The following is a 21,525-nucleotide window of genomic DNA, read 5'->3' on the forward strand; positions in this document are numbered from 1 at the left end:
GCCCAGTTGAGCACGCAGTTTGAGTCACACAGCTCTCTGTCGATAAATTAGGTATCCTTCCTGTTATGTTGATCACCTGTCCTCTGGTCTCGAATGACACATACCGTCGCTTGGATATTTGCTTACACCCTTTTGTGACCCTTTTGTGCGTCTTATATAATAGTATCCCTTCTTCCCCGTCGAGAATATCTGCCGTTTCGTTCACCGAATTTCTGTAATAGATCACCAACACACATCTCAATCAAGCAACTAAAGATTATGGGTCTCTCATTTATCCCTCTATTCGGTGCTAATGCCACTGAAACCATAGCCCAAAAACCATTCGTGGCCTTGACCGGTCAGGCACTAGTGGATGCCGACGAATTGTCCAAACAAGATATTCTTTCCTTCATTAAATCATTTAACACAACTTTCAACTCGATATCACTTAAAATCAATGATTCCACCAAATTCACAAACGAAGATTTGATCGAACTCTTAAATAATGGTATCACTGCCTTATTTATCATAGATAACAATACGTATGCCTCCGAAGTGGGCAATTCCATCAATATCTCCAAGGAGAGATTGATCACTTCCACCTCACTAAAGATCATCCCAGCTTCTCAATTGACCGCTGAAACCTTCTACAACGAATTACTTTCTCAATTGAAGACTGATCGTAAGGATGATCTGTATACCACCTTGGTTGTCGACACCAACGAGCGTTCCTTGGGTCTGGTTTACTCCTCCAAGGAATCCATCAAATTGGCCATCGAGAAGTCACAAGGTGTCTACTATTCTCGTTCACGCAAGGGTATCTGGATCAAGGGTGAAACGTCAGGAAACAGACAGATCTTGAAACAAATTTCCATAGATTGTGACGGCGATGCCTTGCAATTCGTAGTGGAACAAGTTAATGATGCCTTCTGTCACTTAAATACGAATACTTGCTTTGGAGACTATCAGTATGGTCTCTTGGAATTGCAAAAAGTATTGTCTCAAAGATTGGTGGATGCGGAAGTTGGGTCATACACTAAGAGATTATTCAATGATGATGAATTATTAAACGCTAAGATCAAGGAAGAAGCTGAAGAATTGACTGAGGCCCAAACCAAGGATGAAGTCGCTTGGGAAGCTGCAGATTTATTTTACTTCGCAATGACTAAATTGGTGTCTAAGGGTGTCACTTTGAAAGATGTGGAAACTAACTTGAAATTGAAACATTTGAAAGTCACCAGAAGGAAAGGTGACGCTAAGGAGAAGTTCTTACCAAAGAAACAGGCTGAAACTGAAACTTCAAAGAAGGAAATCGATCCATCCGCGCCAATTTATTTGAATGTCGTCAAGAGCACCGATAAGGAAGGTGTCATTAAGGCAGTGACAAGACCAATTCAAAAGACTGATGATATTATGCACTTGGTTAACCCAATTATTGAAAATGTGAAGAATAAGGGTGACTCAGCTTTAATTGAATATACCGCGAAATTTGATGGTGTCCATTTGACAACTCCAGTCTTGGAAGCTCCATTCCCAGAAGAATATTTGGAAGGATTAACTGAAGAAATGAAACAAGCTTTAGATTTATCCATTGAAAACGTTAGAAAATTCCATGCTGCTCAATTACAGTTAGAACCATTAGTCGTAGAAACCCAACCTGGTGTCATATGTTCCAGATTCCCAAGACCAATTGAAAAAGTTGGTCTATATATTCCAGGTGGTACCGCTGTCTTACCAAGTACTGCTTTAATGTTAGGTGTCCCAGCTCAAGTAGCTGAATGTAAAGAAATTGTCTTCGCTTCTCCGCCACGTAAGTCTGATGGTAGAGTTTCTCCAGAAGTTGTTTATGTCGCCATTAAATGTGGTGCCTCTAAGATCGTCCTTGCTGGTGGTGCTCAGGCAGTCGCAGCCATGGCTTATGGTACAGAAAGTGTCCCAAAGGTGGATAAAATCTTGGGACCTGGTAACCAATTCGTTACTGCAGCTAAGATGTATGTTCAAAATGACACTCAAGCTCTATGTTCTATCGATATGCCAGCTGGTCCAAGTGAAGTTCTTGTTGTCTGTGATGAAGATGCAGATGATGATTTTGTTGCCAGTGACTTACTATCACAAGCTGAACATGGTATCGATTCTCAAGTTATTCTTGTTGGTGTTAACATTAGTGAAGCTAAAGTGACTCAAATTCAAGAAGCTGTAAATAGACAGGCATTAGCATTGCCACGTGTCGACATTGTACGTCAATGTATCGCTCATAGTACCATTATATTATGTGACACTTACGAAGAAGCCTTTGACATGTCTAATAGATATGCTCCAGAACATTTAATATTACAAATTAATAACGCTAATGATTATGTTAAACTAGTGGATAACGCCGGTAGTATCTTTGTTGGTTCTTACACCCCAGAATCATGTGGGGATTACTCAAGTGGTACAAACCATACTCTACCTACATATGGTTATGCAAGACAATATAGTGGTGCCAATACTGCTACTTTCCAGAAGTTCATTACTGCTCAAAACGTTACTCCTGAAGGTTTAGAAAATATTGGTAAGGCTGTCATGTGTGTTGCCAAGGTCGAAGGTCTTGATGGTCACAGAAATGCTGTCAAGATTAGAATGAGTAAGCTAGGCTTGTTACCAGAAGGATTTAACTAGGATTATCATTCTGATCTTGTAAAAAATTGTTATGATCCTCTCTCAATAAGTCCATGAAAGAAATGTAAAGGCTCAGTGATAAATTAACAAACTATAAATTAGCACCTGATTATATATTAGTTATCTTTGTTAGGTAGCCTTATTAATGACTATAGATTTGATTCTCATTGTAATAAGTAAGTTTTATTTTTATACAAAATATTATGCTTTTAAGACACAGCCGGCTCGGAGCTTCACTTTTTCAAGGTTAGTGGGGAGGTTTCAATAATGTGTTGGTTTAATTTTAGGTGAAAGAGATGATTATGCTTTATTGTGTGACGCCCTGACGGGTTACAAAACAAATTCCAAAATTTATTTTTTTAGAGTATTATTTATTTTGAACGATTAGCAGAGTACAATATGGTACCAGTAATCAATAAAAAGCCTAAGGGAAAACTAATTATATACTCGCAGTTCTCTATGTAATATAGACTATATTCCAAATATTCTTACGTATTTAGTGATAACGTTTCCAGACTCATACAACCCCATTTATTCAAGTTTTGATTTCCAATTATTCTTTGTTTGGTTTTATTTTTTTTGTACTTTAAAAGGAAGGATAACTGGTTAAATAACTCATAAAAGCATTTCTATTTATAATATATTAATTAAATTTAATGTTGGAATAGATTCTTAAAATGATAACAACATAAAATATTCAAATAAAAAATAAATATTATATTTTTTGTCTCCAAAATCCAAATTAATTGAATTTTTAGCTTACAATAATGGCAATACTTGAAATAGAGGACACATATTTAGCAGGTAGCATCTACGTGAAGATTTATATTTTAAAGGACCTATTCAAAGATCATGCGCAAGCGCCCTGTCCCGGGCAGACTGAAAATCCAGTTCATGGGCCATCCCGACATGATGAATTAAAACGTTTCTCATAAACTCATCTGAGCCGTCATTCCGATAAAAATATGTATAAGATACAACATGGGGACAAATATTTATACAGCAACTTTTAGCCCCATAGCCCACTATATGTTAAAGAAGACATTTTATTCTCCTTCGTGGGTCGTTATACAACTCTTGACTCGTGCCAGTAGAACCATCACTTAATACGGCAAGCCTATCGATGGGAGATTGAAAAATTATTAGAAGAAGAAACCATATTAACCATTATTTAAATATTAATCAGGATCTATTAAAGGACAAGTAGTTCGTCAAACGATCGTAGCAGGACACCATGAATGCTAATGATGAACTGAGTAAGATAGACTGTATGAAGAACGGGTTCCTAGTGATACCCTTCAAACTCCCAGAAGTATTAAAGAAACCAATGTTGAAAGATGCGTTCCATTACATGTTCATTAAGAAACATCAAACAAAACAAGAAAGTGAGATGAATAGTCTTTTCGTGGTCAATATTCCTCTTTTGACAAACTTAGATATAATGAAAACTGTTACTGCCAAGATTTGTGAAAGATATGATACTATGGCACATGTGGAAAATCTGCTATATAACGACGAATTTGGCCTAAATGAAATTAATCTTTCTGCTCTAACTTCAGATTTATTGACAGACACCAATGATCAAAGCGAATCAAGATTTACTCCAAGGAATACTGCGCTGTTGAAATTTATTGATGAATCAAGTTTAAATAATTGTTTCAATGCTTTGAAAAAATATTCTCAAATTGATAGAAAGAAGAAAGTGGATGAGCTACTTGAATGGGAATTTACCAGCCCCTCCATGAACACGTTTATCAACTTCTATAAACCGATTGATTTGGAATATTTGAAAAATGATGTTTATGAACATTTGAAGATCTTTGAACAAAGAGAGTTAGAAGAACAGGAGAATGTACAAAGTTCCATTGTAGACGAAGATGGGTTTACCTTAGTTGTTGGTAAGAATACAAAATCATTAAATTCTATAAGGAAAAAGATCTTGAATAGAAATCCACTATCGAAGTATGAAAATAAAGTATCCAAACAAATGCCAAACGCTATTGATAAAAAGGCAAAACAAGACTTCTATAGATTTCAAGTCAGAGAACGTAAGAAACAAGAAATTAATCAGCTACTGAATAAATTTAAGGAAGATCAAGAGAAGATTAAGGTCATGAAGGCTAAAAGGAAGTTCAACCCATATAAATAGATTGAACTCATCACTTTGAATTCCATTACATAACTGAAACCTCTCATTGTATAATATCGAATGCATCATTTTCATCAAAGTTTATTTACCGTTATTCAGTTTTATTTAAGTATGTGTGTACATTCCTTGGGTCATAGCCTTCCTCCAGGTGTAACATCATCATTTGGCCGGTTCAATGATTCATTATGGCTGGGGATAAAAGTACCATCTCCATTGTCATTATCGTTTACATTGCCTAGGGACAATTCTTCAAAATCACCTCTTCGTCTTAGCATAATTGCAGGATGCAAGCCCTGCTGTTTCAAGTTTTTAAATATGAGGACAGGTTTTTCATTTAATTCCAATATTCTTTCTTGATCTCCATAACAAATTACTAACACATACTGTTTCCAATCTTTGTCATTTAAGTTATGTCTCTTCATTGCATTTTTAAGTATTCTTTCACATGAATCTTCTTTAGAAGCCCTCAATTGTTTCAAAGGTTCCGCTGTCGTGCCTGGTGTGCTGACCACTGAACCCATCATGTTATTCACTGAAGATGATGTTGATACGGATCTTACCATTTCTGGTTTACTAATATACCTGTTACTATTGCTTCTTTGTACTGTAGAAACTGAATATGTAGGCGACGTAGCAGCAGAATCCCCAGCCGACATAGAGGGAGATTGGGATGACACACTTGCCGTTGATGGCCTATGGGTCAAGGTTTGGGGAAATATTTGTTGCTGTTGCTGCTGAGCAAGCAATGTAGAACTATCAGTTGAGTTAACAGTCTTAACCATTTCCAGTATATCTGTTCTTAATGCTGAATATTGAATTTGGAACTCCTGTAATTTTTGAGATACTGTGGAATAAAGATCCTTTAAAATTATCAACGATTTCTCCTGTCTTTCTTCAAATAATTGCGAGTCATCGGTAGATTTCTTGGAGAAATCAGCTTTATTACTATCCTGGTCACTTATTAGTTTATTCAATGCTATTTTTAGTTTAATTGCCCTTTTTAAGTCATTAGAACATAATTCTTTACAGTCATTCATTGTCAATTCAGATAATACATCTCCAGAGATAGAGTTTATCTTCAGCTGTTGACAAAGGGAATCACTTTCAGCCAATGACAGTTCCATGGAGCACCAAGTGACTACTTCTTGGACTGACCAATGTTCGTAGTTCTCCTGCTTCAACGGGGTACTGCTCGTAGAGTCTGTTTCTGACATTAGTTGAGACTCATTATACTGCTCAATAAGAGAAATACCTGATATGCGACTGGACACGTTAGACATTGCTGCTGCCGACAAGATTCTATGGTTTTAATATAACTTTTCTTTCATTGAAGAGGCTGTTCTATAATTTTCCGCATTGATAATTTTTTGAAGATCTTCAAACTCATCCTTAATCTATTAATACTACAAATGGAGCAAAATGTTAAAAATTGTAAGAAACAGCTCTAAAGCACTCTCTATCTTTACTACTCGTCATATATCAAGTACAAGGTTTGTAATGTCCTCTAATAATACGTCATGGAACCCTTCACTAAGCAAAGAACAACTAGCCGTCCTTAGAGACAAAGGTACTGAACCTGCCAATTCTGGGAAATACTTGCATAATAAGGAGACTGGCGTTTACACATGCGCTAATTGTGGGAACGCTCTTTATAAGAGTGATACCAAGTTTGATTCTCAGTGTGGATGGCCCTCCTTTTACAAAGAATTCAATAAGGATTCGTTAAAGTACAATGAGGATGTTAGTCATGGGATGCAGAGAATTGAGGTAACTTGTCAAAAGTGCGGTGGCCATTTGGGTCACGTCTTTAAAGGAGAAGGTTGGACCAAGTCATTGGGACTCCCCATTGATGAAAGGCATTGTATCAACAGTTTATCATTAAATTTCAAGAAGGTTTGAAAGAAATGCGATGCATTCATTTAATATTCGGTTAAAGTTGTTATATACGAATAAATATATATGTTAGTAATAATATTACAAGTTTGTTCTCCCAGTTAGATCACATTGTGGTCAGCGAACGGATCTGTTTCCACTGATTGGGCATGAGAGACTGAGTCTGTATAGATATTTGGACGTCTTACCTGCTCCTCTTCGAAATCACTGTCACTATCATAACTATCGTCGTCATCGTCGTCATCGTCTTCACCCACATCAGATTGGGAACCGCCACTCTTGTCATCATATAAAGTCAATGCCTTCACCAATTCGTCATTGGCATACAATAGGGAGCCCAGATAATCACCTTCAGTAACCAGTTGCAAATATCTCAAAACTTTTCTTCTAATGGCTCTAGCCTGAATAAATTTGCTTGTACAATTTTCATCATCTAGAGCACTCATACCACTGGGTAAAACAATTAATGCATTTTGTAAGGCCACAGCCGCTGCTAATGAATCACTTATTATTTGACTAATTTTTGGGCCTTCCTTTTTCAAATCAATTTGAGGAATTCTATACTTCCTGTCTGCTGGTTGCAAATTAGTCCTCTGTGAACTACCTCTCCCGGAAGTGGTACTGACCGATCTATAGACAGATTCATCAGCTGAATCATTTAAGAAACCCGATCTTTTCTTACCTTGTTGTTTTCTACGATTCCTTCTACTACGTTTGGTGTCTCTCACTGCAAACCTTGAACCTGACCCTAACAACCCACCATTGGAAGAAGAATTAGACGTGCCGACATTCTTCCGTAGTTTTTGGTCCTTCAATTTATCAGTCAAATCGAACAATCCCTGATAACACCTCGAATTATACGCTCTATTTTGCACCAAAAATTGATTCCATTTCTTCATATACCTTAGGGTAATCCTAACCACTTCCAAATCAAATCCATAAGAGGATTCATTCACAGCCATCGCTTCCAAGAGTTTCAATAATTTTTCATCATTAAACATGGCAGAGTACCTCAATTCCTGAACAATGATCAAATCCAACAATGCCAATGCTCTCTTCTGCTGCTCTACCTGCCCATACTTCAACCTCTTTCTGATGGCTCTAGCAGCCTCCTCCTGATTCAGAGTGTATGTGTAATCATTAGCTTCTCTATAATTGTCGATCAAATCGATCAACGTGGGCAATTCTATCTCTAAAGAGGTGGAATCATCGGAGATGGCCCTGAAGACCAAGTCCGTAATTGCTGTGTGTTGGTGATCTGTCAGAAACCCCATTGCCTGCTACTAATCTTGAGTTAACGTAGAGAACTGTTTTATTCACCAGAGGGAATGTATATATACAATATTGCATTGTTTAATCTGGGCCACCCCTTGCAACAACCCTAAGGGCTGGATAAGCTATAGATAAGGGCTTACTTAAAAACATTAAACCTTTTAGGGTTTGTATATTAGGGCAAACTACCCCGGTTTTGATGTAAATATCCGTTGCAAGCGACGAATGAAAACTGTGGTTCCCCCTGTAAATTAAGAGACCGTATAGTATATATACGGTATTATATTACACAATTCAATTCGTAAGCGTTTAAAACACTAAAAGGATACATATTAACTACTCAAACTGTTTTCTTCTGTGACAAGAAGCTCGCTTAAATTATCATCAACTTCATACACTCGAAGCATCCTCAAACTCACAACATCCCCTCAAACAAGAATTAATCTACAACAAACAAGAATGGTCTCTCAAGAAACAATCAACCACGTCAAGCAATTAATCAATGAAAAGGAAATCTTTGTTGCCTCCAAGACCTACTGTCCTCACAGTTTTGCCGCTATAAAGACTTTGTTCGAAGAATTGAAAGTCCCTAAATCTAAGGGTTTGGTACTTCAATTAAACGAAATGGACGATGGTGCCGATATTCAAGAAGCTTTGTTCGAATTGAGCGGACAGAAGACCGTCCCAAACATTTATATCAATGGGAAACACATTGGTGGTAATGATAACTTGCAAGATTTGAAAGAATCTGGGGAATTGGAAGATTTATTAGAACCAATCCTAGATTAAACGAATTCATAAACGCATTTGCTTGACTACCCGTCAAGCTTATATAACATCATTATAATCATCATCATTACCATGTGTTAGACATTTTATATACATAACTATACTGTGTAAAAGTCAAAAGGAAAATATGCAATTATGTAAGTTAATGAACGAAAACTATGAATTTTTGAAAATCCACAAATATAAGAAAAAAGCACGCAATTAGAGTTTAAACACCCACTTTGCCGAACAGATAAATCAACATCTAAATCCATAAAATAGCAAGGAAGGATGGTCTCCCAGGAAACAATTAACCACGTTAAGCAATTGATCAACGAGAAGGAAATTTTCGTTGCTTCCAAGACTTATTGCCCCTATTGCCATGCAACCATTAAGACTTTGTTCAAAGAACTAAATGTTCCTAAGTCAAAAGCCTTAGTGTTGCAATTGAATGAAATGGATGATGGTGCTGAAATCCAACAAGCCTTATTTGAAATTAATGGCCAAAAGACCGTTCCAAATATTTACATCAATGGTAAGCACGTTGGTGGGAACGATAAATTGCAAGACTTGAAAGAATCTGGTGAATTGGAAGATTTATTGGAGCCAATCTTGGAGTAATGCGCATATTCTAATCATGTCATTCTTATTCGTCATAAATTGAAACAATTATATAAATATTGAATATTCTATTTATACGTTAATGAAATTTTATCTATCTAACATTATAATGAGCTCAAAAATGCGGTTTCTGCATCAGGATACCATTCGGATCCTCCAAATTCTGTTTGCATGACTAAATCCTTTTTCTTTATCCTCCTGTATCCTTTACCACGACCTCTACTTTCATACCTTATATCGTCATCTTCATTATCATCATCATTCAGGTCATAGCCTTGCTCATGAGCAAGTTCTTTGGCAATCTTGGCCTCTTCTCTCTTTTGATCACTCTTGATAACGTCAAGAACAGAAGCTGCATATGACATTGGTAAGATATTTGATTCTTCTTTATCACGTCTTATCCAATCTCTAATCCTAGAAGCCATTAAATCAAGTTCATCTAACCCATTCATTCGTCTAAAATTGAAGTCACATAGTTTTAAGATTAAATGTAATGTGTAAAAGGAGTCATTACCAGCATTATGTAAATAAGCATGTGGAATCTTTAATAATTTTAAAATCTTACCCAAATTACAACTTATCTCACCATATGTCTGTTTAAAGATCCTCTCGGTATCAAGCGCAAACACTATTACAGGTGACATGGTCGGAAACTCTCGCAGTTTCTTTTTCTTAGAATCAGCAACTTTCTTATTATTCCGTTTTGATTTTGATTTTGACTTTGACTTTGACTTTGACTTTGATTTTGATTTTGATTTTGAATTATGCTCCTTTTCTTTCCACTCTGATTCTTTTTCATCCTTTTCTTCACCAACTTTCTTATTATTCGAATGCACCTTGAAACTGACTTTTGGAATATTCACCCCAACATTCGCTAGCCACTCTAAATCTCCAGATACATGATGACCAACAAATGCTCTACACCAAGTGAAATCTTCCTCTGTCTTTGGAATCATATAGAAATTAATCAAAGATTGAAGAAAATTGACACACTCTTGTAGCGTTAATACAATACTTTCCCCCATTAAAAAGCAATCCTTAAAATCGCAAATCATTTTCTTATTTCTCAAATTTAAGACTTCATTAATAATTAAATGGTATGTTCTAATATTGGGAGTCACAGTAAAAATATTTTCACGAGGATCATAGATGGAAATACCAATCTCAGTTATAATTTCTTGATTAAATTCAAAGGCTTCCACATCAAGGGACATACAAATAGTTTTATTTTCAGAAATGAGATGAATGCTATCAGTTAAATATTCAAATTCAGGAGAACCAGGTATAGCGTATACCTGTGGATAATAATTCATTTCGACCTGTTTCATAGCAAGTTTAAAATCTCTTTGAACCATTTTGATGCTATCAACAATTTGCTGCTTCTCCTCTATTTCCTTTGCATCTTTCTCATCTTCAGAATCGACGTACTCATCACCATCATTACCAGTATCATCATCCTGCTCTTCTTGTTCTTCTTGTTCTTCTTCATCATTGGCTTCCTTATTTTTCTTCAATCTTCTTTGAAATCTTCTCTGTTTTGCTCTTAACAAATCTAATTCAATGGAACGGGGGACATCAGGAACAGGTCCATTACTTTGTGCCCATTCAACTGTAGCTTCTTCAATAGCCTCTTCAATCCCAATTTTTTGTTTAATAATCATTTTAGAAAATCTCCTTGCCAAATCGATCAAATAACCATTCAATCGTTCTTGGAACTTGACATTATCGTTAGGTACATATTCAATATCTCTTAATTCTTTGAAATACGGTATGTCGTCTTGATAACTATCGGTCACGGTAGCAAGTGGAGATTTTAATTTCTTCATAGCGTTCCTATACTGATTCATCCCTGTCCCCATCTTGGAAGCACCAATTTGCTCATCCAAAGCATGATATCCATTCTTGGGATGATTCCTTACTTTAATGATTGGTAACTTGTTAAGGGAAATCTTGTTCGAGAGTGAGGTTTCAACTGTCGAGATTGATGATTGATGATGTTCTGGAGAATGACACCGCTTGGAATCGGAAGGGCTTCTGTAATGATCTCTAATATCGGCAATATCCAGTTTCTCAGAATCAGACATCTGCTAATGGTATGCTTATTGCCTTCTTTGTTGTGGAGAGAATTTGTGACAGCTTAAGAGTTTCTTCTTTTAACAGCGTAAGCGTTCGGTCAGCGTTGGGAGCAAAGATGCCAGACTTCCCATGAATAATAAACGCATCCTTTAGCAGATGAGTACATAATCCAATTTAGCATTACCAGCTAATTGTAGACATGTTGTCCAATAATTGAACCGTATTATCGTCTGTTCGGTGTGGTGCACGGGTGAACCCACGCAATTTTCAATTTTCCCAGTGAAAAATTTTTCATTTTTGGCGATGAGCTTTACATGCTTTATTGCAATTCACCCATTCATCATTGTTCAATGCATCCATTTATTGTACATACATACTTACTTACTTACTTGACCATTGTAGAAGAAGCATACACCTCAACGGCATTCAAACTAAGCTCCTAAGAAACAATCAATTATGTCCGCAGAACAAGCCGCCACAACAACTCCTGCTGCTGAGCCAGTTGCTCAATCAGTCCAAACCACTGACATTGCACAAGACACTCAAGAGGTCCCTGTAACCGTCTCCAAAGATGCCACTGAGGCCGCTCCTGCCGATGCAGAACAAGAAACGAAACCTCAACGTATCTTGACTCCTGCTCCCGTACCCACTTCGTCGCCATGGAAGATTAATTCTGCTGAAGCTCCCATTTCAACCATCTCTCAAGATCAATTGAATGCTATTAGAAGCAGTAAGAATAGATCTCCTGTTCCAGTGATGAAACCAACTCCTTCCTCTACTAAATGGGTTCCAATAAAAGCTTCTATCGTTGTCGCTTCTGGTAACTCCAAGAAGTCAAATAACAACAACAACAATAGAAAAAGTAATAACAACAGAAAACCTAACAACAACAACAGAAATAAGCAAAATAACAAGAAGACACAACAACAGGGTCAAAAACCAAAGGATACCGAAAATTCAGAGAAGCAAGGAGATGAGATCTCAAAGAATGTCAACGAAGATGCACAAGCCACTAATGATGCCGAATCGCCAGAAAAGAAGCATCACAACAGTCACTCACATCATCATAATCATCATAGTCACCCTCATCCAGCTCAAGTACAGGGGCAAGAACAAGAGGAAAACGGCACTAAGCAAACGCCAAGAAGGAAATTCAATAATAACCGTAACAATACTAACGGCCGTGTATTCCGTTCCAAATTTCATTACAACAATCACCATTCCCATCCTCATAACTTTCAACAACCTTTGGTTCAATTAGGTGCCAAGACATACCCAATTCAACTAGTATTGATGGCCATTAACAACGTTGCTGCACAAATAGAATATTACTTCAGTGATGAAAACTTGAGCAAGGATTCCTACCTTTTGTCAAAGATGTCTCAAGATGGTTTTGCTCCATTATCTTTGATTGGTCAATTTTACAGATTGGTAAATATGTCATTCCGTGCTGACCCAGTTATAATATTAGCTGCCTTAAGAGAAATCGTTAGAAATGAATCTGCTACTGTTGAAATTGTCAGAGGTACTTCTAATGTTTCCTATTTGGCATTCAAAGATATGAAGAAATCAACCGAAGAAGCTGAATCGGAAGTTGAAGAAACAAAGGAAAATCCATTGAATCCATTTTTCATTCGTTCTAAAAACTGGTCAAACTGGATTGCCATCCCTGAAAACGCAGAAAAATTCCAAAAGGCCCAAAATGAAGCTCAAGCTGAACAAAAAGTTACCATCGACGTGGAATCTGTTTTATCAGGCGATGTCTTGGACAATTTCATGATTAATATCATTCCAGTTCCAATCCCATCCCGAGTTGCAGTTCCAGTTGCCACCACAGAGATTGCAGCCGAACAACCAGTTGCTGAACAACAGGAAAGTGAAGTCACTACCTCATCGACATAATCCTCTTCTCATGAGTTACAACTTCTTTTAAAACACACACTTGCATCGAACATAATAAATAACCATCTTAAGAAATTACGTCACACCAAATTGCTCTATACCATTGTATCATAGATAGAAGAAATATGAAATGTGCAATCAAACCACCAACCTCTCTCTTTTTTTTGACCTAAAAATCTCCTCCTTTAATACCATGAATTAACTTATTAATTTAATTTTACTCACCTAGTTAATTCCTCATCCTTAATAGAGGTAATTCCCCAAACTCCCTTCCCGTAACATATATATGTATGATATAACATAATACAATAAACATAATTTTTTTAACTAGTGAATATCCAATGTAAACTCCTGAAGATATGTATTTGCTGTCGTTTTTCCGCGCCACATTTTTCGCTTCTCTCTCGACATTATAAGGGAAGATTGAAACTTGATCATTGCAACGTTTGGGTCCATTGGATTTCATGGGACAAAGTAACGAGACAAGTGGTATCTGAAAATGACTTACGATTCCATATCTGTACAATCGCATTCCCAACTTACAGCCATTGTAAGGAGAACTACTCAAAACATCAAAGGGTGGTATTTCTATTGTTTCTCTAGCGAACCCTTCGCAGTCTCCGCGGTAGCAACATACATCCCATTACTTCTAGAACAATTTGCAAGATTAAATGGTGTCCAAGTAGTTGATCACACGCTCCCATGCTTACCAACCGATGACAAATGTGTGGTTCCCTTGTTTCATGAAAGGTTATTCATCGACACGTCAAGTTTCCCACTTTACATTTTTTCTATTAGTGTATTATTTGAACTTTTAATTGTGGTGACTGTATCAGGAATTGTCGATCTACGTGACTGTATTAATTTGAAGAAATGGGTTTTGATGATTTTTGGATTTATAGGATCATTCTCCACCATCTGGATCTCACATTTAAAGAAAGAGCAGTTTTACTCATTACCCATACTATATATAATTGCAAATGCCTGTTTTGGCGTTATCAATGTTGTCGGAAACTCCTTATTACCCAGATTCGTGACTGATTCAGTTAAATATAATCCTAATACCGACAGAAATACACATGACCCTCGCAAAGATAACGTAGATCATCTGACTACTTTAATAAGTGGTAGAGGTGCAAGTTTAGGTTATTCCAGTGCCCTCCTAGTTCAAATAATCTCCATGTTTTTGGTGAAAAGAGTCAATTCGCTTCATATAAAGCAAGATGATACCATTGGTATTCCTAATACAATAAAGGATATTCAGGTTCCAATTTGGTTCGTCGGTATCTGGTGGTTTCTTTGGCAATTACCAATGATAAAATTGATGAGTGATTTGCCCTCTTCAACTTCAACTACCTCACCAAGTTTACTAAATCAAAGGCTTGATGACATCCATTCACATAAATCCTTAGAGAAGAAACCGGTATCCATTTTCTATGGTTGGCTGTCACTTTGGGAAGCCTTCAAACATGCACGACTATTGGAGGATGTAATGATATTCTTGATTGGTTGGTTCATCATCAGTGATTCCATTACGACCATAAATTCGACGGCAATCCTATTTTCAAGAACAGAATTACAAATGACCACCCTAGAATTGATAATTGTTAGCATATTAACCATGATAAGTGCCATGATTGGTGCCTTTATAATTCCACAATTTCTTTCCAAAAGGTTTCATTGGTCTACACATAAAACTTTATTATTCATCATATGTTGGGCCACTTTTATCCCATTTTATGGAATGCTAGGATTCGTTTTTAATTCTTTTGGTTTGAAAAAGAAGTTTGAAATGTTTCTATTGGCAATGTGGTACGGGATTTCACTAGGTGGATTATCTGCTGTTTCACGGTCCTTGTTTAGTCAAATTATTCCAAGGGGCAAAGAATCCACATTTTTCAGTATATTTAGTATTACAGATAAAGGTTCTTCCATTGTCGGACCATTCCTTATTGGCTTAGTGACCGATAAGACTCATAATATAAGGTATGCATTTTATGTCTTATTTGCATTGTTATTGATATCTTTACCTGTAATGAATTGCTTAAATGTGGAAAGAGGTAGAAGAGAAGCACAGGAGTTAAATAGAGTGGACCCTAATCTCACGCCTGAAGAAGCCGATGAAGATTCAACTCCGATAGATTCATAACTACATATACGTACTAAGATTACATTGCATTTTTACATAAGAGATTCCCTTTTCATTATGAATTTCATTATAAAAAATAATTATATATATATATATATATATATATGATTGTAACTAACAACCCTTATTCAGTCCCTAACAACTCTCCAAATCTTAATGTAACCATCATCACCTCCCGAGGCGAATAATGATTTGTCACGAGGATTCCAAACCACAGTATTACAATTCATACCAAATTTCTTATCATTGCTTGTATTATTGCTATGGCTGGAGTGGCTTGCTCTACTAACATTATTCCCAAATGAACTAAGTCTCTCCTTATTGTGACCACTCAATACACCCAATATATTACCTTTAACTCTATCCCAAATGTAAACTTTTCCGTCTTCTGATCCACTCGCAACCAATTTATTATCATATCCAAAACAGGATCTAATAATAAATTGTTCTTGTCGTTGTCCCATGTATTTTTGAATTAATAAATTCTCCTTATAATCCCACAGTTGAATTTCATTAAATGGTAAATTAACAATCAGTAAATTTGCCAATCCCTCTTCGGACCCCTCAGCAACGTCATCATTCATTTCATCGTCCATGTCATAATCTAGTCTTGTGTTCCTAATATCGGGCAATGAAATACATGTCATGTTTTTGTTAATTGTCAACTGTTGAATTTTAGGTAAGATTAATTCATCCAATAAGACATGGCCCCTTTGATGAGCTTCTTCACTAGTCATTGTTGACAAATTTGATTCAGCCAATTTGGTCACAGTTTCATTTGTGGGGAAACTGGAGATATCATAAACGTCAATATTCCCCTGATGAGTCATTAGAATCATATATTTGTCGTCATAGGAAATCTTTAAATCGTGTATTCTTGGGAATTGATCCATAAAAGTAAATACCGAGGAAGATGTAGTGGAATGTGTATTGATTTCATTTGTTTCTGAATCAAATGCAATGGAACTTGCCATTCTATAAATAATCTGTCTCATATTTATATCATAGACAACTACTTCCCTATCGGGGGAACCAACGGCAAATTTCCCATAATGATCAGCAGTGTGAAACCAGTCACAACACCAAGTTCTTGGAGAGTTACCCTTACCAATTTCAACATAGGGATCACGAGTAACATTATGGGTTGTACTACTTGATGGGTTGTTGCTACTATTATTATGCGTTCTATTTGAACGAGTTCTTGAACCTATCAGAGGGAGAGTACGTGAAAGCATTACTGTAGCATTACCACTGGTTGTATTTTCCAATGAAGATTCTGAAGATTCTGAAGGGGACATTGGTGGTTCTTGATTTAATATGTTGGGAATATGAAATGAATCAATTGGTTGAATTATTTCTGCAATTATTCCAGAGTCTCCTATCTCTGGATTAATATTAGAAGGCTCACCCTTAATATGTATATCATAAATATTTGCGGATTCGTTAAAGGGACAGGAAACCAAATATTTACTATCAGGTGAGAATGAAAGATATAAGACACATTGCTTATTACCTGCCAGTATTTTATATACTTGGAAATCATTTTCCACATCATATATTAAGATTTTTCGATCTGTTGTGGAATCAGCAGAAGCACTAGCCAAATATTTCCCATCTGGGGAGAATTGTAAATACCAAATTTCGTCTGTATTTTGTACAAGTGTTTTTTCCTCTATGAAATTAATTTCATTAAAATCAGTAGTATTGTCCTGCAATAAATTGAAAATTTTGGGTGTTTTTTCCATATCTGTGTCCTGTTCCTCATCTTGTTCTTCTTGTTGGTTATTGTCATTACCATTCAAGACACTAAATAAATCTTTTGATCGTTGATACTTGATAGCTTGCTTTAATAATGCCACTAAACGTCCCTTTGGTACTAAATCATTAGGATCAATATAGCGTGATATTTGATCTATTAAGAATTCTCTTGAATTTTTCAAGGAATCATGCCATATTGTATGGAATGGTGTGTTGTTATCATTACCATTAAGTGGACTTGTTAAGACGCTAGACATTTCTCTTAATAATTGTTCTGGCGTGAAATCAGTTTCCAAGTTTAAACCAATGTCATTTTGTAACAATAATACTGAGTCCCAAAGATGAATGAATTTACGTAAGAATGCTCTTAAATAAAAGACAGCGCCAGTTGGGTCAGATGATTGGAAAACCAATTCTAAGAACACCTGTTTATTAACCAATACCATAATTTCTAGGATTTGTCTAAAAGTATCTAGTTGTTCTAAAACTCCAGGACGTCTTAACATCCCAGCAATCTTCTCAAATAAACTTTCAAATAATTGTAATTGTATAGTCATTGTAGATATTGTATGATCTAATGTAGCGGAATGGTTCTGGGTATTTTTGTTATTAACATTCTCTTCTGATTGATCCAAAAGGGTATGACAATTTAAGGATTCTAAATTCAAGTTACCATTCTTTAATGGTAATTTTGATAATAATTCCAAAGTTATATCAAAGAAACTACCATCTCTAATATATTTGAATATTTTTTGCACGACGGTGGATTCCACTTGAATACCACCACTCTCCTCCTGTAAGCAAATGGATGAATTTTCATACCCGAGTTCATGTAAAGTATGTATTAATAATTTGGTCATTTGCACTTTATCGAAGGTACCACCAATAAGCCCATTGTTTGAATTGGATGCATTATGAAGAGAGGATGATGAAGTTAGTCCTCTTGATGATTCTTTTAATTTTTTTTGTCTCTCGGTGACGGCAGTTGTGTAAGATGGTACAAATACGTTTGGGTTTGGGTTTGGGTTTGAATTTGTCACATTGGAAACTTTGCTTTCAGCAGTCGGTGGACGTAAAGTTCTAGCCATAGTTGTGTTTGTTCGGAGATATTATGGATGTCGGATTTTATGTTCAGAGTTCAATGAGAAATAGCAATGTTGGTATGTGAAGTATGAAATAGATTGCTGTTAAATCAGAATCCGGGACCTGGGTGCTCCAACCGTTGTTGTTGTTGCTGTTGGATGTTGAATGGTCCATGGCTCAGTCCAAGAAGGGGAGTCTTCATGTTGTTATGAATAACTTGGATGGGTTACCCGGACGAACAAATTGGCTTGGCACTACAAGAGTTTTACTTACATTCAACAAGGTTATCCAAGCTAATACTTCACAAAAATATCAGGACTAGCAGGCAGGTGAAAAACCAAAACCACAAGAGTTTGAGCCAAGATAAATCACCAATCATTCTTGCAATTGAACAATTTGGGTTGCAGTTAATTAATTTAAAGATTTCATTATTATTATATGAAAAATATTGTATATCTTGACACAAATTAGAATATATTGAGGTAAATTTCAGCTACTAAATACAAAATGAGCTACTTAGCAACTAAGGAGACTGCCTCCTGATTACATTTGATACACGTGTAGAATTTCTCTTTCCTACCATCCTTACCAACAGTACGTTCCCTCAACAACCCCTTGGCAGCTTGGATCTTAAATTCTGCTGTCGTCACCATGTATTTGCAACTCAGGCAGCGTGTCTTGGATCTTGAGTATCTCCTATAACATGCTCCACAAATCTGTTCTGGACTATCCGTATCCCAAGGAAGGTTTCTGGCACGTCCTTCAATTTGGCCTCCATGGCTAAAGCAAAGTATTCCCATGGAGGCTTTCCTATCTTTTGTCAACTTTTTCTTTGAATCGGTGAAAGTTGATCCTTCACAATGGAAGCATGGATAACCTTTGACACTCCTCCCATCTTCTAGTATACCGGGTATCTCTGCCTTCTTCTTCATTTGAGTTAATTGTCCCGTTGTTATAATTTTTCCACAGGTGGCTTGGAGACATCTTGTTGCTGTACGAGAAAAANTGACCATAGCATTTGATTGCATTTGATGATCTACGAACTTGCTCCAGGGTACTGGTCTCCACTTCTTATCTTCAATCCTGGAGCAACTCTGGCAAGTCCCGGGTTTCATTTTCATCTTAGAAATAGCTAGTGGTCTACTTGTGTCTACATTTACAGGGAATCTGCATTTGATACATTCCAAAGTGGAAATATCACAAAACTCAACCCCTTGGAATCTCCGATAATTTAAACGTATCTTTGCAGCTTCTTTCAAACTGTGAATGTGAAGACAGGAAATAGAACCACATATTGTTCTTGTGTTGTAATACTTGGTCATACACCCGGAGCACCCCTTCATTTGTTTGTAAATAGGATGAGTCCTCCATTTACTCGATTGTGTATTATTACAACTTCCACACGAACCTATAATTAGCCCGTATAATACCTCCATTTTAGAATCCAATTTCATGATTCCTCCGCATTTGAAACAGTTCAGTTCTTCACCACGATTTTCTAGTTCTTCATATTGCGACCTTGTCGGAATCGTCAAACATTTGTCATCGTTACATCTTGTTCTGGATAGTCTGAAATTTTTGTAGCAAAGTTTACAGAGTTTCTTAACCACAGAAGAAGATGTCAAATTGGTCTGCCATGGAGCTGGGGACCATTCTTCTAGCTCAGTGGTACCACAGGAGCAGCACTTCATTTCTGCACCAACTGGTTTAGTACAAACAACAATGTTGTCCTCAGTAATCAACACACCTTCTGAGGTAGTGAGAGTCACATCAAAGCATTCCTCAATAACGTCATTTTGGACATTGAATAATGGTGGAGATGGTGGGCTAATTTTCTTAATTGAATCATCAAAAGCATTCATACTTAGAGTGGACATTAAATTTCCCTTGGCCGTCTTCTTTCTTATACATCCGCAACGCGAAAGAACTGATTCAAAAATTTGGAAATTGGAACCTGGTGTAACTCCCATAGCGAAAATATCAAGACAGTGCCAACCGTCATTATTAATATGTGCAGGGCGAAAATGTGTGTAGAGGTTTAAACCAAGAGATCTACAGACTTTGGTGATGCCGACTCTAATTGGATCATACACTGAAACGATCCAAAAAATATAACAACGAGATAAATCGGAATGGCCGTCACTGTCAATTAACCCAGCAATCAGGGACTCTCTAACAATTCGCTCATCCATCACATATTTAATGGGGAAATTCTTCTTTTTATCGAGAAGAAATTGTAATTTATTTATAGCCCTCCATAATGGTGAATGTACTAGATTGAATGTCAATCTGTGCGGCTGGGATAGCCCCATTTCAGCTGTACCACCCTTAGTATGAGGGTTTGCCCAATACTTGGTTTCCATCCCCCAAATTTTACCATATTCTTCCAGAGTACTATTAACATCTACGTCTTCCCTATTAATGGCAAAGTATGGATCACGCTTATGGCCATCACCTAACCAAAACCCAAGTAACCACGCCATTGAAGCCAATTCTTCTGTAGTTATAGATTTTTGAAATAGAGTCTCTAATTCTTTACGCATTATTGGACGATTATATTCGAATGGTGATAAATACAATCTTGTTCTGAGTCTTGTATTTTTATTCAACAAATTTAACTCACTTATTCTAGCCGGCCAGTTAAAGATAGAAATATGATCATCTGTTAAATTTCCCTCCTCTTCCTCGGAAACAAATAAGGTTAGATCATCGACGGCAGCAGTAGCAGTAGCAGCATTTCTTCTGTCATTCAATGGTTTAGCTGGGTTCTGGTTTTCTAAAAAGATACCAGCCACCATTTTGGAGCTAGTCATAATTACTTGGTCTTCGCTAGCTCTTAAATTAATAATATCATAGACAGGTTTCGTAAATCCATTGGCATCTGTTCTTCTATGTTGTGTGATTTGTTCAACTTTGACTAGTTTTTCTGATTTTGAGTTGATTTCCAGAACTTCCATAGCAGGACCAACCGGTTGTAAAATCATATCTCCAATATTAATGTTCTCGATCTTCTTGAGTGATCCATCTTCTAAATAGATTCTAGTACCCTTTGCAATACCCATTGTTCTTGATTAATTTTTGTTTTTTGTTTGAATGAATTGGGTGATTAAGTTTTCTCATTTGAGGTAGTGTGTCTTTATGTAGTCCACTTACCGTTTGTTGGCCATGTTCGGATGAACATGGGTTCGATCGATCACCGGACGTGTCACACCAC

At 36.6% G+C, this 21,525-nt stretch overlaps 11 protein-coding genes across 11 annotated transcripts; 6 read left to right on the top strand and 5 right to left on the bottom strand.

Moving 5' to 3' along the window:
- Positions 1-258: 258 nt before the first annotated feature.
- HIS4 (trifunctional histidinol dehydrogenase/phosphoribosyl-AMP cyclohydrolase/phosphoribosyl-ATP diphosphatase) lies at positions 259-2,640 on the top strand (the record flags this gene model as incomplete). The annotated part of the gene is made up of 1 exon (XM_003675288.1): positions 259-2,640. The coding sequence occupies one exon, from the start codon at positions 259-261 to the stop codon at positions 2,638-2,640; it is 2,382 nt and encodes a 793-aa protein (XP_003675336.1).
- A 1,234-nt stretch (positions 2,641-3,874) lies between these two features.
- Positions 3,875-4,789, top strand: RRP7 (Rrp7p; the record flags this gene model as incomplete). Its single annotated transcript, XM_003675289.1, has 1 exon — positions 3,875-4,789. The coding sequence occupies one exon, from the start codon at positions 3,875-3,877 to the stop codon at positions 4,787-4,789; it is 915 nt and encodes a 304-aa protein (XP_003675337.1).
- A 131-nt stretch (positions 4,790-4,920) lies between these two features.
- Positions 4,921-6,069, bottom strand: STE50 (Ste50p; the record flags this gene model as incomplete). The annotated part of the gene is made up of 1 exon (XM_003675290.1): positions 4,921-6,069. The coding sequence occupies one exon, from the start codon at positions 6,067-6,069 to the stop codon at positions 4,921-4,923; it is 1,149 nt and encodes a 382-aa protein (XP_003675338.1).
- Positions 6,070-6,208: 139 nt separating this feature from the next.
- Positions 6,209-6,688, top strand: MXR2 (peptide-methionine (R)-S-oxide reductase; the record flags this gene model as incomplete). The annotated part of the gene is made up of 1 exon (XM_003675291.1): positions 6,209-6,688. One exon carries the CDS (start codon positions 6,209-6,211, stop codon positions 6,686-6,688), a length of 480 nt encoding a protein of 159 aa, XP_003675339.1.
- Positions 6,689-6,783: 95 nt separating this feature from the next.
- On the bottom strand, positions 6,784-7,956 carry LSB5 (Lsb5p; the record flags this gene model as incomplete). Its single annotated transcript, XM_003675292.1, has 1 exon — positions 6,784-7,956. The coding sequence occupies one exon, from the start codon at positions 7,954-7,956 to the stop codon at positions 6,784-6,786; it is 1,173 nt and encodes a 390-aa protein (XP_003675340.1).
- A 1,057-nt stretch (positions 7,957-9,013) lies between these two features.
- Positions 9,014-9,343, top strand: GRX1 (dithiol glutaredoxin GRX1; the record flags this gene model as incomplete). Its single annotated transcript, XM_003675293.1, has 1 exon — positions 9,014-9,343. One exon carries the CDS (start codon positions 9,014-9,016, stop codon positions 9,341-9,343), a length of 330 nt encoding a protein of 109 aa, XP_003675341.1.
- A 104-nt stretch (positions 9,344-9,447) lies between these two features.
- On the bottom strand, positions 9,448-11,427 carry GFD2 (Gfd2p; the record flags this gene model as incomplete). Its single annotated transcript, XM_003675294.1, has 1 exon — positions 9,448-11,427. One exon carries the CDS (start codon positions 11,425-11,427, stop codon positions 9,448-9,450), a length of 1,980 nt encoding a protein of 659 aa, XP_003675342.1.
- Positions 11,428-11,875: 448 nt separating this feature from the next.
- On the top strand, positions 11,876-13,321 carry SRO9 (Sro9p; the record flags this gene model as incomplete). Its single annotated transcript, XM_003675295.1, has 1 exon — positions 11,876-13,321. One exon carries the CDS (start codon positions 11,876-11,878, stop codon positions 13,319-13,321), a length of 1,446 nt encoding a protein of 481 aa, XP_003675343.1.
- Positions 13,322-13,820: 499 nt separating this feature from the next.
- Positions 13,821-15,470, top strand: ATG22 (Atg22p; the record flags this gene model as incomplete). Its single annotated transcript, XM_003675296.1, has 1 exon — positions 13,821-15,470. One exon carries the CDS (start codon positions 13,821-13,823, stop codon positions 15,468-15,470), a length of 1,650 nt encoding a protein of 549 aa, XP_003675344.1.
- Positions 15,471-15,598: 128 nt separating this feature from the next.
- GID7 (glucose-induced degradation complex subunit GID7) lies at positions 15,599-18,316 on the bottom strand (the record flags this gene model as incomplete). The annotated part of the gene is made up of 1 exon (XM_003675297.1): positions 15,599-18,316. The coding sequence occupies one exon, from the start codon at positions 18,314-18,316 to the stop codon at positions 15,599-15,601; it is 2,718 nt and encodes a 905-aa protein (XP_003675345.1).
- A 507-nt stretch (positions 18,317-18,823) lies between these two features.
- NCAS0B08920 (uncharacterized protein) lies at positions 18,824-21,373 on the bottom strand (the record flags this gene model as incomplete). The annotated part of the gene is made up of 1 exon (XM_003675298.1): positions 18,824-21,373. The coding sequence occupies one exon, from the start codon at positions 21,371-21,373 to the stop codon at positions 18,824-18,826; it is 2,550 nt and encodes an 849-aa protein (XP_003675346.1).
- Between the last annotated feature and the right edge of the window lie 152 nt (positions 21,374-21,525).

Source organism: Naumovozyma castellii, chromosome 2 (genome assembly GCF_000237345.1).
Source record: "Naumovozyma castellii chromosome 2, complete genome".
In the NCBI taxonomy this organism is placed as follows: Eukaryota; Fungi; Ascomycota; class Saccharomycetes; order Saccharomycetales; family Saccharomycetaceae; genus Naumovozyma; species Naumovozyma castellii.